Here is a 15,438-nt window from a genome sequence, read left to right on the forward strand (position 1 = left end):
AAAAAGTAATACTTCATCACCCGATCGCGTCTGTTTGAGCTGACGGCGAATTACTTTTGCATAATTGCCTCGAATTGTTTGCATTGATCTGGATGAAACGGAAGAGAAATGTGGGATTTTGTTTTCTGCCACGTGGTGTTTGACTGGTTCACTTTTCTGCTGCTTGCTGCTGCTGCTGGTGGGAGGAGGAGGTGTGTGTGTGTGGTGGGGGGGGTTATTGGTAAAGTGGAGAATTGTCACCACCAAAAGGATTTTTATTCTGATTTCTGGTGCCTGTCGTTAGTCCGTAATTTCGTTGTGTATTTCAATAATAGGCTTCTTATGTTTTAGGTTGTTGTTTATGTCATGTCTTCCCCGAGAAATGTTTGTTTACAAAGTCTAAAAGGCAAACGGCAATGTCATTTTTGTTTATTTATTTCAATTCTTCAATGAAGACTCCTTTGTGAGGCGCATTTTTTAACTATATGCTACGAAGAAAAAAAAGACAATTACTCTTTCTATGTCAACGGAAAAATCATGATCGTGACAGACCTCCATGCTTATAGAGTAAATATATATTTCACTCATAGGCTTTGTATATCAAATTTTGGTTTGCAGAGGTTCAGTGTTCAAATGAAGACTTCTTCTTCCTAAGGTTTATTATTAAACCATGGTTGACCTTTTCATGTAATAGTGGCATAAAATGAAGAGGAAAAAGACCCATTATTGTTTTCATGACAATAATTGTCAACTGAAAAGTCCTGATCGTGACAGCCCTCCGTGTTCGTAGTTATTATACATTTCTATAATCTTCTACTGAAGGATAATCACCGACAATCAAAGTGAAAACTTTTTCTTCTTTTTTTTTATGGTAGAAAAGTTTATTGGTATAAATATGCAAAAAAAGAAATTCATTTTAAGACTGCATGTATATGACTGTTCGTCAAGCTGTTTTTTTTTTTTTTTTACGACAACATGAAAATCCATGTTTAAGCAAAACCTCGTTACACTGTGTACACACTTACGGTACATTTAAAATGTTTTCTGCTGAAAACGGCAATATTGATCATAACACAGAAATGTTCTAAGCGTACTGCTTTTGATTTGATTGACAGCTAGCAAACTTGAGAACACTGGTAGTCGAGCATTGTACAGCATTTGATGATCACGTGATATACTTCCCTGGGTGGACTGGGCCGGGCCCAGGGCAACCAATACACAAGTATGATTAAAAAAAATAAAATAAAAATGCTGATAATAAATAACAAAAATAACTACTACTAAAAACTACAAACTCCTGAGACAATACTGTCACTGTAATACTGATACAGAGAGTAAACAAATATTCTCCCGCCGAGGAGATGGTCACTGAGCTTCACTCTTCACAAGTATGCCAACTTATTTTAAAGAATTGCAACATGCAAAAATAACAATAAAAGCAACAATGACACTACAATACAAAGGACAGAGTTAAATATAACACTGAGCAATGTTTGTTTTTTGCGTGTGACGGGTATTTTTTTTATTTTTTTTATTTTTTCTCATGTAGTTGCCTGGCGATCTGGCATCGGCCAAACATAGTGCGAGAGATATGCATCAATATGTGCTGAACGGGGCCTGTATGGGTTCTTCCAAATGGCAAAATGCGGCCCGTGGAGAGAATATAGTGCTTTCACATGATTTGTTGTGGCACACATTAGCAGCCATCGATTTTTAGACAGGATCATTGCTTTGTCGGCTTTAAGTGCTTTTTTTTTTTTTTTTTTGTGTCTGGGTTCAAAAACTCTGCTGAAAGGTCGTCTCGGCCTCCGGCTTTGTTAAACATTGAGCCCATCCGAACGCTCTTTGACAATCTGAGATGATTCTGTGCAATATATCTGAAATCGGAGGATGATGTCGGAAAGGCCTGAAAATATGACAGCCGCGCGGGCGCAGCTCACAGACAGTCCCGGCGTCGGGCTCAGTGCGGCGCTCTGGCCCGGCCGGGCCCCTCCGACGGCTCGCTGGTCGCGGCGTCCTCCGTCTGAGCCGAGGTGGTCTCCGAGCCCGTGTTGCTGTCGCTGGTTCCCTCCTCCATGGCTCCCTCTGGGACGCTCTCCTTGTCCTCGGACGCCCCCTCCTCGCTGCCCGGCTGAGCCTCGGGCTCCTCCGAGGCCTTCGGCTTCCCTGAATCGGAACGAACGAGAAAATCACAAAACGGCGCGGGGAGGCCGACGAGCACACGAACGCACGCCGGTGTGTCTCACCTGGTGCTTCGGCGGCGGCGGCGGGCTCGGCGTCCTCGCCCTCCTTGTTGCTACTCTCCCCGGCACCGGCTGGCTGGGGCTTGCTGCCGTGCGTTGCACAAATGTGTTTGTCTTCCTCCGCCAACACGCAGGTGGGGGCCTCCCGCGAGCCTCGGTCCCCGACATCCTTGTCTCGCTCTGCCATCCGTTTGCGGGCTGCCTCTTCTGCTGCAGCGATCTCTGAAGAAATCTTCTCCATGTCCACCTCCACCTTCATGCAGCACAACTAGAAACAAAAAACTTACACTTACAAACTTCAGGTTCAAAACAAATTCTGAAATTACAAAAAAAAAAAAAAAAAATTAAATAATCCAACTGAATGAGCAGCTTTTCATTTTTCTTTTTTTTTACTCCAATATGTTCAGTCTTGAAAATATCTGTCAAGTCAGTGAACGGAGGCTCTGCGGAGGCTAAATGGCGCCGCCTGTTGTAAACACTGGACATTGCGTTGAACTGCACAGCTGCTTCTCACAACAACAGTTATGACGGCTACAAATCGTAAATGATGACAGCTATATGATTGCCAGAACATGTGGACGGAGTTAGCCGCAGCTGGTGGCTGCGAGGCAGACGGGAGGCTGGCGCGCAAACAGGGCTGCACACTTCATGCAAAAATGAAGCTCGCGTGCAAGTGAGCAATGACCGAACTCGACGTGAAAAAAAATAAATAAATAAAACGCCGTACCCGTTTGAGCTCGTTTGTGAACGACTCTGTGGCTTCGATGAATTTTCTTTTCTTGTCCTGGTGGCGGTCTTCAATCTGAAGCAACTCTGCCTCCAATTTTCTCTGCGATACGAGACACACAGGCACCACAGTTATTACCAAAAAAAGGCAGTAAAAAAAAAAAAACGACGACAAAGCTATCAAAGTCAGAAAGCGGTCCGTGATGTGGCGTTTTGAAAAAGATGGCGACGTGAGCCTACCTGATGTACCATCAGAGACTGGACCTGGCGTTTGAGGACCTGCATGCGAGCGGTGGTCACGACGGAGCGCACGTCCGGGACGACGCTCTCGCTGAGGATCTCGCTGATCAGGCGGTGGTTGCGTTGGAAACGAGCTGCAGCTGAGTGCTTTATAGAAAAGCCGTCGTCGTAATCTGAAGACCAACAAAATGTCACATCCCAGTTGAGAAACGTAGTTGTATAATAGAGTTTCACGGTCTGAGGCTCCAGCGACCTAAAGCCAAACATAATCACGCAAATCCTTCTGTAAGAAGAACCTGTAAACAGGAGGAGCGTAATGCTCAATATTTATACAGAGTTAAGTATACGGCATTATGTAAAAGCACAACTTTAAGCAGAGCGGGGACGTTATTGTTGGGTAAATGGGACAGGCGGTTAATTACAACCCCTCGTGTGCGCGGACAGATGTTTGAAGACGAAGTCTGCAATTTTCATTCATCAGCAAATTCCTCTTTGTTTTAAATGTTTACGTCCTTCTTCTTTTTTTTTTTCATTCAAATACAGGATGATGACGCAGGAAGGTAAAAAGCCCAAACACTGAGCCTTAAAGACAACAAACGGCCCCGGTTACGGTTTCCGCACGCTGCGGTGATGAAAAATTCAGTCCAGATGGAGTCAGATTAAGACTTTTTATTTCTTCTCTTATTGGCGTTTAATTGCATTCAGGATAAAAAAAAAAAAAAAAAAAATGCAGAAACTCCGGCGCTGTCAGAAGAAGCTTTGCTGGTGTTTGCAGTTTTAGATCTGCCCGAAATTTGCGAGACCGACATCTGTATACAGCTGTGCTCGAGTCGTTTCATTAGAAATCAAAACCAAACCGACAGCGCTAGAAAAATAGCTCGACCGCGTGGAAACCAACAAGAAACGTCACCGGTAGGTCTTGTTGGCTAAATTTGAAAGTAAATTATTTGGGTTGCACAGCATTTAATTTGAACAAATTAACAACAGGCCAAATGTTGGACTATGTAAAAAAATAATAATAAAAAAAATATATATATATACATGCATACACACACACACACACATAATAAACCATAATCCTCCCTCTGTATGTACTAAACATAGCGCTCCTTTGTGGCTTTGCTCTCTGGGTATCACCTGTGTGTGTGCGTGGAAACTTTTCACAGAGCAGAAATGAATCTCCCTCTGCCATGTTGAAACTTTCAGATGTGTTCACACAGGTGCTCTGACACCACAACAGGAAACAGTTGAGGAGAGGATTACATTCAGAAGGTTTGACAAATCTGTCTCGCCGGGTGTGTTTTATCATGCGTAACGCTGTTTCGGGTTATTATGCATTTACACATGTAAAGGAAAACCACAGCAACTCCTTAAAGCGGAAGATTATCCCGATTACATTTGTTTTTCTGTTGAATTCTGCTGAAGATAATATCCCTGGTTCCTAATAAATCCACCGTTTTTCTTTGTACTCTCTGCCTCTGCGAGCTGTTTCGATGCGACCTCGTGTCTGAGAGGAGAATTTCTTTGTTAATATAGCTCAATCTCCGAGCACGCAGCCACCCGGAGAGTTAAATCTTGTTTAATTATTGCCGTACGTGCCGTCTGTTGAGAACAGAACCCGCTGGGATAGCAGCTTTGACATTTTTATGGTTTGGGCTGTTTCTAAATAGCAACTGTTTTATCTGCAGTTTTCCTGTACATCATTATCTTTCCACTGTAACCCAGCCAGACCCCAGACAAGCATCATTTCCTCGAGGTGGGTGTAACTCAGACGTCTTCTTCTGGTTTGTGTGTCAGTGTGTGTGTGTGTGTGTGCGTCAGTCGTTTAAAACAACAGAGAAAAGAATGTAAATTTTGCAATTATGCCTAAAAACCGATGCCAAGAATATCTACGAAATCCAAACACTGGCGCAAAACAAAAGGCAAGAATTTTTGTCCCGCTTTTGCAACCTCAAAAAGCAGAAAGGGCTTTTTTTTTTTTTTTTTTTTTTTTTTTCAAAAGGTAGCATTACCGGCAGTGTGGATGGCTGTAGCAGTGGAGGAGGGAAAAAGATAACACGTCCTCTGGGTGTGCGGACCGGCAGCTCTGTGTGGTCGCGCGAACAATAATTACAGCTGTCGTCGCTGTGCTCCAAACTTTGGGAGACAAAGCGTTTGAGCCGAAGCGGCCTCACCGTCTGGGTCCTCCGCCGGCTGGATGCTCATGTACGGCTCGCCCTTGTCCAGCCGGGACTGCCTCTGGCGGCTCTCCTCCTCCAGGGCCGCCTCGGCCCGGCTCTTTGCGTTGACGTAGGCCAGGTAGGCCGGCGAGTTGTGGTAGGCCTTCATGCTCTCGTTGTACTCAATCTGCGGCGGAGAAGATGACGGGAATGACGAGGGAAAACGGAGAAGGCAAGCAGGCACAACATGTTGGACCCTTGTTTCTATCAACGGGGGGGAGGGGGGGGACAACAAAACAGGCGAAGGAGGGGTTTACTCGGGAAAGGAATGATGACTGGAGGGTCCCACAAACTGTTTCGGGGGACTGGTCGCCCCATCAGAAGAAAAAACAACAACAACCAACCATGAAACACCCCCTTGTAAAACAACCAACCTTCTCTGCTTCATAGTCATTCAAATAATCCTGTTTCTCCTCATCAGTGAGGTCCCTCCACATGCCACCGATTATCTTCCCAATTTCCCATAGCTTCAGATCAGGATTGGAGGCTTTTACTTGATCCCAAACCTGGTGATGAGAACCAGACATGGGTGTTGGGGTTGGGTTGGGTTGGAGGGGCTTTACGAAGGTTATCTCTTTGCAGAGAGGTCACAAACCAGAGGAGGCCGTGTGCTTTAAACTCCATCTCCAAGTGGACAAAATCCCACTACCAGCGACGTTGACACTCTGAGCTAAATACCTGGCTTATTGTGACTTCACACCTACCTCCGTAAACAGCCACTAGCTTTGGAAAAACAAAATGTACATCTTACTTGCTACTGAGTTTACAGAATATGATCAAAGCATCGCCGTCTTCCAGCAGAGCACACGATGGCAGCAATTTCTCGCAGCGTACCTACCTTTCGACTGTATCTCATGTACGGCATCAGGGGCTTATCGGGCGGCTTGGGTGGCTTTGGGATATTTATTCCAGAGGAATTCTGGGAAAGAAAGAAAGAAAGAAAGAAAGAAGTCACAGCTGCTCCTGGGTGACCAGGAAACCATTTAAACACTTATTACTGAGCCAGGCTGAGGCTTGAGAAACCAACCGCAGGTCAAATCAAACTTGGACTCAAATACAAGATGCATCAAAGTGTAGTTTCTTATCACTTCAGTTAATTTAATTAATGAGGCCCCTAAACAAGTCAGGAACAGCACAGGGGTACAAAAGAATAACACTGACTGTGGAAAAAAAAAAAAAAAAAAATCTCACTTAAGCGGAGATTTGCCCACTGCGACACATAATGCCATTATCAGAGTCAGCCAACCACAGCTTGCACGCAGCGACTAAATTACTGCTCGGCAGCCAGAGCCGTGCCGGGAGGCGAGTCCGTAGCGCCATGGCAACGCTGATGGCATGGGTTACTCAACATGGCTGTCAGAAATGCAGACTTTTGAGCAGGCAGGTGGTATTTGAATAGACACAGATGGGACTCTCGGGCCGGTCTGAGGGAGTTTGGGAATGATGTGCATTTTTAGATTCGGTCGCGGTAAATGGGATGAGCTCGGCTTTTCTCACACCGACTATTCTGCAGCACGTGCTTTTTTTTTTTTTTTTTTTTTTTTTCTCTTTTCTTTTCTTTTTTGAACAGTGGGAAAGCAGAACCGCTCCGAACAAAGCAAAAAGGTCCGTCTCGTGAAACGCTCGCTCGCACGGGCTTCCGCAGATGTGTTTGATTTCTGCCTTTTATATTTCCAGTCACCTCGTTGTCCTCCCGTGTTAATACACCTACCGTTACCCGACTGTTGCTGCTTTGGCTCCCACCCAGTCGGTAGTTGTTGTAGGCCAGATGGCTGTACGGGTTGTACCCCACAAACCCGGCAGTGTTGGGCATTTGCTGATGGAAACAGATGAGGCAGAAAACACAAATGAGAAAAGACGTGAAATAAGAAGGAGGAGGAGGAGGGCGGTAATAGCCCAAGAGCAAAAAAAATAAATAATTAAAAATAAAGAAACGAATGAAAGAAGCTGAGAAAATGCAATATAGAGAAAGTTGCACAAAAAAAAAATCTATATATATATACATTCGAAGAAGCATTAACGTCAACATCAGATCATCTGTGGTGGGATTACTTACAGTTGTAGGGGCAGGCGGAGGAGGGGGGGCGTAGGATGGTCTCTCTGTTGTGAATGGAAAATGAAACATCAGCTGCAGATCATTTAATAATAATAATTCATCTCAAACACCCCAAAATACAGGAAAAACAAATCACGAAACACCCCGGGAACTATCTGTGAATGACAAATTAGACACGTTTGGGGTTATATAAGCAGGTCTGTTGTGTTTAAATATGCATTTTTTTTTTCTTTTATGAGTCATCACCTACAAAGAGCTTTAGCATCACAATTAGCCGGCTTTACAAAAAAAAACACCTTACTTGACATTTTTTCTGCAGGGAGGAGGAGGAGGAAGGAGGAAGGAGGAGGTGGGAGGAGGTGGTGTCACTCTGATCCCGTCATCGGAGCTGCAACACACACATGTTCAGAGCTGCACAGCATTTCATGCACAGATGTGTCGGACGCGCAGGTTCAAACGCAAAAAAAAAAAAAGCACACAAAGAATAAAAAGAGGAAAAAAGATGGTGATCGTTCAGACAACAAGGCAGGCTAACGCTGGTTAGCATCGCCGCTAGCTCCCGGTTCTATATATATATATATATATATATATATATGAGCAAAAAAAAAAAGATCAGGGTTGCGTTACCTGCTTCTTAATCTGTAACAAAGCGGATGAGACAACGAGGTGATTTAACAGACGAGTCTTCCGCGTTTTTTTTAACCAAAAAAACGGACGAGTTTAGCTACCGAAGCTAACGTTAGCCACTAGCCGGGTAGCAACAACAACAAACAAACAAACAAATAAAAAAATAACAAGTCAACGAGCGCGAGCCGGCTTTGAAATTGCGCTTAATGACAACGTTATCGCGGCAAAATACCCTCATCGGCGTTTGTTTTGGTTTTTGGAGAGAGAGAGAGAGAGAGAGAGAGAGGGTTTAAATAACGTGCACACAAAAATAAATAAATAAAAATAACGGTTAGCTCGCCTGTTAGCCGAAGCTAGCTGAAGGAAAAAAAAGAGAAAATGACACCTCGAGATTTTATGAGCAGGCGGCGACAACGTCGAGAGAGACGGAGGTTTAAATCACACGTTATTTATGATGTTACGATGAAGTGATGGCCGAGAAGGGAAAAAAAAAACCAAAAAAAACTCACCCTTCAGATTTGTTTTGAGTCTGAGTCCCCCCACCACGGAGGGTAACGTCTTTTGATACGGTGGGGGTGAGGAGGAGGAGGAGGAGGAGGTGGGAGGAGGAGGGAGGAGGAGGAGAGGCTAAACACAGCTAGTTCTGGAGTCCCCCCCCCCCCCCCACAATAAACCAATGAAACGGGGTCCACTCATATGATTCCTGCAGAATCTTCCAGAACTGCACCCCCCCCCTCCCTCCACCTCCTCCTCCACCTCCTCCACCCTCCTCCTCCTTATTACAGCTGTGTCTCGTGGGCTGCTGCTCAGCTGCTCATCGCCCCTTTCGTCTGCTGCTGCAAGCTGTCACTCATTTCTTCAAGACAGCAAAGACATATGACTCGTGAAACGAGCTTTATTTTTTTTTTTTAATTTATTTATTTATTTTTAAATCTGCAAGGTGTGCACGTGCAGAAAAAAAAAAAAAAAAAAAAGTTGGCCTACATTGGTCACCCTGAGAAAAAAAATAAAATAAAATACATCAGCATCACCGTCGAAAAGCTTGTGCTAAATGTTCTGCAACTCTGGACCCATTCATTTCTACAACAAAGGGGTGAAACGCTCAGATTATATTATTAAAAGAAGGTGGAATTATTTATTATGTCACCGTTACCCGTAAATTGCATTATGGACGCTTCACGGGCGATAAAACTGTTGAGAAAACGAGGGTTTGCCCCCTTTTCACTGCCGGCCGTGTTGTTAGAACTGAAATACTTTGCATTCTTGTTCACATTGTCCGAGAGCCGCTCAGGTCAGTAGTTGTAATAGTGTGTTCCCCAAAGATAACAACCCAAAGCCGGCGGGATTTAGCCTACATCTCTGTCCATTCAACCCGAATACTCCTTGTTTTGGATTTGTTAATTGGTTGTGTTCATTGTGACCCCCGTTTCTGTCTTGTTTACACTGCACACTTGAGAGCTTAGTCTCTTTCTGCTTGACCTGCACGCTGCGCAATATGCATTCAGACACTGTTGTGATCTCGCCTCCAGGTGTGGCGCTTCACCTCCTTTTCATTCGCCACGAGATGGCAAAACGGAAAGCCGCTACCGGGACGGGACCGGGGGGGAGCGGATTCCGCACGAGGCGAGCCGGGGGCGGGGCGGGGCGGGGGGGAAGACCTTGTCGGACACCTGCAGGCGGAGTACGTCTGGAGGTAAGAGGGGTGGGAGGTCACATGCCTCCCGTAAACTACTGTGGACGCTCGCGCATGGGGCCTCCCAGGCACAGCTGTGGATGCCCGGGGGGGAAGGAAGGGGAGGGGAGGGGGCAGAACAGGGCCCGTGACATTTTGAATTAATCAGAGGAAAACCCGGTAAAGCTGCTCTCCGAGCTCAGATCCAGACCCCGCTTCTTAAGCCTTGTCGAGCTCTCCAAAATAGACTCAGGCAGTGGAACTAAGCAGACTTGAAAGTTTGCTCTGGTGGTGAATGGTGGGGATATTTTTAGAAGCTTCAGCAGTCAGATTATTATGATGTATCTTTCCAGAGGTATTCCTCGTACAATCTGCCGTGAGTATTAGCATTAACCTGTCAGCTTTTTACGCCAGGCTCGAGGAGGGAGGGGGGCATACAGTGTTGGATTTCGGTGTGAAAAAAAAGGCTTCAACATTCGTGCGTGAATCTGTGAAATCGTCCCGCTTCACTTGGCTGCTTTCATAAATTCACAAAAGTCCACTGAAAATGTTTTGATTTCTGCGTTTGATCCGGAGAAAAACACTTTGACCTTTTTTTTTTTTTTTTTTTTTTTTTTCAACCTTTGATAGAAAAGAAAAAAAAAAAAAAAACAAGCACCGCTGACACATGTTGATCCTTGTAACTCGAGATGTTTGTGAAGTGCATCCTGGTGCACCTGCAACCTTTCATTCAAAGGCTCGTTTCCTGTTTCATTTTGGCAGCAGTGTCTATCACTGCTTTCTGCTGATTTGGAGCTCAAAGGTGGATTCTGCTGCACGTCACTTATCTAACAAAAATCGCATGTAAGCATTCAGTAAAGTCAAACATGACCGCTCCTTTTTTTGTTTTGTTTTTACATCGCTACAGCTACAACGAGAAGAGCCTGACCGATGCGGACATTTAAAAAAATATATATAATAGATAAATTAATAAACATTTAAATCATAACTACGTTATATGAGTAAGCATTTGAGACAACGTCACAAATTTAGATAGCCGTGATATTTCGAGACCAAAATATTTTGCAGAAAATTAAACCTAAGCAAGTAAATATAACTTTTAACCAAAAAGGTTTGTAAAGTTGTTTAAAAAGAAAAAAGGATATATTATATGCGAGATTAGATCAAATAAAAGTCAAATACTCAAAAAAAATCGGCCTCTAAAACTGACAATTAAAAGAGGGAGTGAGTACACGTCAAATTTTGTGACAAATTATTGGGGAACTAGTTGCAGGGAGTCAAATCTGAGGTGGTGGGGAGCTTCGACTGTGTTGTCGAGGGCAAGAAACGTGTGTTTTCGACGTGCGTTTCATGTTGGGGAACCTCGTTGCCATGGCGCCACACTTCAGGTGGTTTTACGGCGAACGTTTTCCCCTCAGACGCCTCAGAAGTTCCCAGTAGAACTCGGCGTTGACGGTCTGACTCTGGGGGACGAATTCACGGTGACACAACAACACAGCGCCGACGTCAAAGAAAAACCCACCTGGTGTCTGCCGACCTGACACGCCTTCTGAGATCTCGCACGGTGAAGCTCCGCCCCCTCTTGAAACGTTGAACGTGAAAAAAAATTAGGTGAAGCAGTGTGATGATGTGGACAAGCTTTTATTATGCATATCAAATTGATTTAAAAATAGATCTAAAATAATCTGTCAGAAGTGACTCGGTCTTTTATGGTACATTTTTGTAGGTTGTGTTATACAAGCGTAACTTAGCAGGAACGCTTCAATTAAACATTTTTTTTGTTTTTTTAAAAACACCTTTGAAAAAAATATATCTTTAACACTCCAATACCGCATTAATATTCAATAATACACGCCGGTACCGAAATCTGTTCATTCAGTACTCCTGCTGCTAATAATAACACCAGCTGCACTGTAGTTTCTAAAGTGTTTTAATCAATGTATTACAATGTGTACATTTTCATCAGGTAAACATTTGCAATGTAAATGATCATTTCATTGATTGAAACTATATTTCAGCTCTCCGATCACTTCAGTGTTTGAGTATAGCGGTCCTGTTCGGGACGAGATAACACGAGACCTCAGCTGTTTCCGAGCCCAGTCCATTGGTATGCATGCAAACGTTACTTCATATCTTCTACACATCGACAGATAATATCAAACGCAAACAGGGAAACGGTCTACTCTCGAGAAACGCAATTACAGTTCAGTACAGCAAAGTTAGAGATCAAGCAACTTACTACGAGCTTAAATACACCGTTTATGTAGTTAGAAGGGCTTCACAGAAATCAAAAGCCTGAACCGTTTGCCGTGTCTCTCTCTCTCTCTCTCTCTCTCTCTCTCTCGAAGATTACAACTGTTTTAACAGAGAAACGTGTTTTGGATGTGTTCAAGTCGCACTTCACGAGTTGATGAATTATATAGATAGGGTCCTGCTGGAATGGTCTTTGTGCGCATGCAGTTCACTGAACGAGTATCGACGTCTTTGTTTGCTGTGCTCGTCGTCTTTGGAAGGATTCTTGCAGTATTTGGTTTTTGATCCTTTTTTTTTTTTTTAGCTGTATCATTGATTCTCCGCCTGTAACCTCCTCCGTCTACCTGTCTGTGTTTCGGTGAACTATCTTTGGATACGTTTCTGGGTTTTTTTTTTTGGTTTATTTTTTTGCTGCACGTCGGGTGACATAACTCTGTTTTCCAGCGAAGGTTATCAGTGATTAGATTAAATTCCTTGCAGTGTGTAGTTGTATTGGTCACTGGGGACAAAACGTGCGGAAACCTGACTGACTTTATCTACGACAGAATAACTACGCCAACACAGAGACAAGAAAAAAAAGAAAATACTTTTGATCATTTGACCACGAGGTGTTGAATCTATGGGAAATTGATTGTCTTTTTTTTTTTTTCTTCTTCTTCTTCCAGTTTCATAAGTGAGTTGTGTAGCATAGAAAAAAACAAAAAAAACGGCAAACTTTCCTCCAACCCAGCTTTATACCGAAGAATGTAATACACCCGATTGGTTTGTCTACTAGAGGGTAAAGTTTAGCTCTGCCCCGTGAAAAGATACCTTTGGTTTAAACACCAAAAACCACGTAGTAAACACTAGTCTGTGGAGGAGCGAGCGGTGAATCTTGACTCGATCTCATTGGAAATCTGAGGACACTATGCCCCGCCCACTGTTAGCAGAAACCTGACTGCACCGCAGGCCTGTCAATCAAACAGACACGCCCCCGAATTTGCTGACTTTTAGAGGCCTAAAATCTTATTGGTGATGGAATTCTTGTCAGATTGACTGCAGAGATAACTAATAAGAAGGAATTGACTTCTTATTTTATTGAGATAAGTTGAATGGGAGTCTATGGAGTTGGAGCCTTTTGGAGCCAGCCCCTAATGGCCTTTGGTGGTATTACACTTTATGGCACTTCCGTATTAGGGGAAGTGGAAGGCTACATACACTTTTATGTACAGTCGTATCGGCAAAACATGACACGGACACTGCGTCCCTCTCGTGGATTGACGGGTGTATTACATGCTTCGGATGTTTCCTCAGGATGTACTGAAAATACATCAGAGAAAAAGGGATAAAAAATGGTCAGGTTTTTTTTTTATCAGCTATTTCCAGATTACTCGGAGAGCAACTACTTTTCACACCTAAAAGTAATTTCTTTTTTTTTTTTTTTTACTGCTTTACACTTCCAAATACAAGCATTTATGCAAATTCATTTTAAATGCTTCTCTCATTTGTTTAAAGTGTGCAAAAATGAATAACTACTACTAATACTAGTTTTCATGGCACTTCTGTTATTTCCGTTTGGAGCTGAATGAGACTCTTCAGTGGGTTAGGCTCAAGTAAGTCATATTTAAAGCTTAACTCATGTTGAGGTCAAATCAAGAGGGTTGGAGATAGAGAAAGAAATAAGAGGCAAAAATCCACGTGTGACCGCAGCTGTCGATATCTGTCGTTATCTTTTCAACATATCTCATATTACTGCACTGTACTTTGGTGGAAGTTCCTGCTTATCACTGTTTTTATCGCTGACTGCTACACCGGAGTCCTCCAAGCGAACGGTCCCTGCAGGAAATCGCGATTTGTGAACGCAAGAATTCAAGAATTAGAAGTTTTGCCGAAGGTTTCGGGCACAATGTAAGTCTTTCCAAACAAATATCAACAAAACTTAACTAATCAAAACAAACACATGCTGCCTGACCGGATAAACAGGAAGTGCCGCAGGGTTAACGGGAAATAATGGTCTTATCATTGGATTGAGAAATACTGCGTGTTGAAGTACTTCTTGAACACGCGTCTAAATCATAAAAGACTGCACTTCGATCTTCTGCTTGTGATATGTGTTGAATTGATATGATGCAGTCACACTGTTGTAAAGCTGTTACTTTTAGGATTTCTTTTGTAATTTTGAACCCCACAATTCAAAAAAAGATTGAAGCTAAAATACTTCTGTGATGTGCAGTATGCTTGGTATCAAAAGAAGCGATTACATAATGACTTTTTTTTTTTTTTTTTTTTTTTTACTTTTCCTAATTTCAGCAATTTTGTACGCAACAAAATCACTTAAACCTCCGCAAATTACATCAGAATTTTTAAGCATTTAAGCATCTTTGACAACAAAAATCACCAAAAAAAAAACCACTTCTGGAAATCCTGGGGGGGGACTGATTCGAAGCTTCCTGTCAGCTAAAAGTGGCTTTGCTACCATTCGAATTATTGTGTATTAAAAACACGTCACGGCAGCAAGTTGAACAACGCCGACCGCCCGGAAACGTTCGGCCGGGTCAGATGCAGCGACGGCGCAAAGCTGATGTTACTTTTTGTATTTCGACATTCACGTTGAAGACACGCGCGGAAGTCCTTCGTCAGCGGCGCGTACAGTACAGACGCTGCTCCTCACCCTCGCTGAGGCCAACTGCTCCGCATCCAATCACAAACAATAACTCTCTCTCCCCCCCCCCCCCCCCCCCCCCCCCCCCCCCAAAAAAAAGTGCAAAAGCCATTTTTTTTCTGTTTCGTGTTTTTTTTTTGTTGTTGTTTTTTTTTTCGTATTTTGGCACAATCAATAGCACCAGCAAAGTTCTGCCAAGCAGCCTGTTTGGAGAGAAATCCAGTACGTCGCAGCGTATTCACACCGACACGAGAGCACCAGCTGGAGAAACCAGATTATCCTATCAGCAGCGTGCAGAGTTTCAGGCTGCCAGCGGTGCACCAGCGAACCACCGCTGAGGAGGCGAAGCTATTCTGGGCTCTCGGAGATACCGATTTTGGGACTAATCTCACTTGTCACTTTGGTCTCCGTGGTGTGAAAAGCTTTATCATTTGGTAACTGAAGACAGGCGGTTGTCGCGTTCCTTTCGTTATCCCCCTCGTTTCTTTTGGGTTTTTTTTCCTTTTTGCATCTGCTCTTCCCATCTTTTATTGCTGCTCCGGCGTCGTCGCTGCACTCGACTTTGTGTTTCAGCGAACGCATTTTATGGTTTGCTTTTAACCTACGTTACCAGATGGGCGTTTTTTTTTTTTTTTTTTTTTTTTTTTTTTTTTTTAACGAAAATGTAGAACAGTAAAATGAGAGCCACAAGTTGCGCAAACTGTCTGAAAGACGAGTCCTTTGACGGAGAATCTTTCTGGATTGTCCCGATGCAGTGATTCCAACTGATCTAATGCTCCAGA

At 43.6% G+C, this 15,438-nt stretch overlaps 1 protein-coding gene across 4 annotated transcripts; it reads right to left on the reverse strand.

Moving 5' to 3' along the window:
* Positions 1-829: 829 nt before the first annotated feature.
* Positions 830-8,759, reverse strand: LOC138208873 (SWI/SNF-related matrix-associated actin-dependent regulator of chromatin subfamily E member 1-like). 4 transcript variants are annotated; one of them, XM_069167076.1, is made up of 11 exons: positions 8,600-8,756; positions 7,765-7,851; positions 7,464-7,507; positions 7,119-7,223; positions 6,246-6,326; positions 5,782-5,913; positions 5,363-5,534; positions 3,189-3,361; positions 2,950-3,051; positions 2,226-2,490; positions 830-2,145 (listed from the first exon to the last, which is right to left on the reverse strand). In XM_069167076.1, exons 2-11 carry the CDS (start codon positions 7,769-7,771, stop codon positions 1,940-1,942), a joined length of 1,287 nt encoding a protein of 428 aa, XP_069023177.1. In that variant the 5' UTR covers positions 7,772-7,851; positions 8,600-8,756; the 3' UTR covers positions 830-1,939. The 4 variants fall into 4 exon arrangements, with proteins under 4 accessions (XP_069023177.1, XP_069023179.1, XP_069023178.1 ...); XM_069167078.1 differs by lacking the exon at positions 8,600-8,756 and adding an exon at positions 8,476-8,578; XM_069167077.1 differs by lacking the exon at positions 8,600-8,756 and adding an exon at positions 8,091-8,456.
* Positions 8,760-15,438: the final 6,679 nt, after the last annotated feature.

Source organism: Embiotoca jacksoni, unplaced genomic scaffold (genome assembly GCF_022577435.1).
Source record: "Embiotoca jacksoni isolate LCO1_2020_lvr unplaced genomic scaffold, fEmbJac1.0.p SCAF_4, whole genome shotgun sequence".
Classification (NCBI taxonomy): Eukaryota; Metazoa; Chordata; class Actinopteri; family Embiotocidae; genus Embiotoca; species Embiotoca jacksoni.

Bases quoted from the DNA above. Each gene is read 5' to 3' on its own strand.
- LOC138208873 (XM_069167076.1), bottom strand. The intron at 5,535-5,781 runs GTTGGTTGTTTT...TCTCCGCCGCAG, and splicing joins ATGACTATGAAGCAGAGAAG to ATTGAGTACAACGAGAGCAT. The intron at 2,146-2,225 runs GTGAGACACACC...GTTCCGATTCAG, and splicing joins CGCCGCCGCCGAAGCACCAG to GGAAGCCGAAGGCCTCGGAG.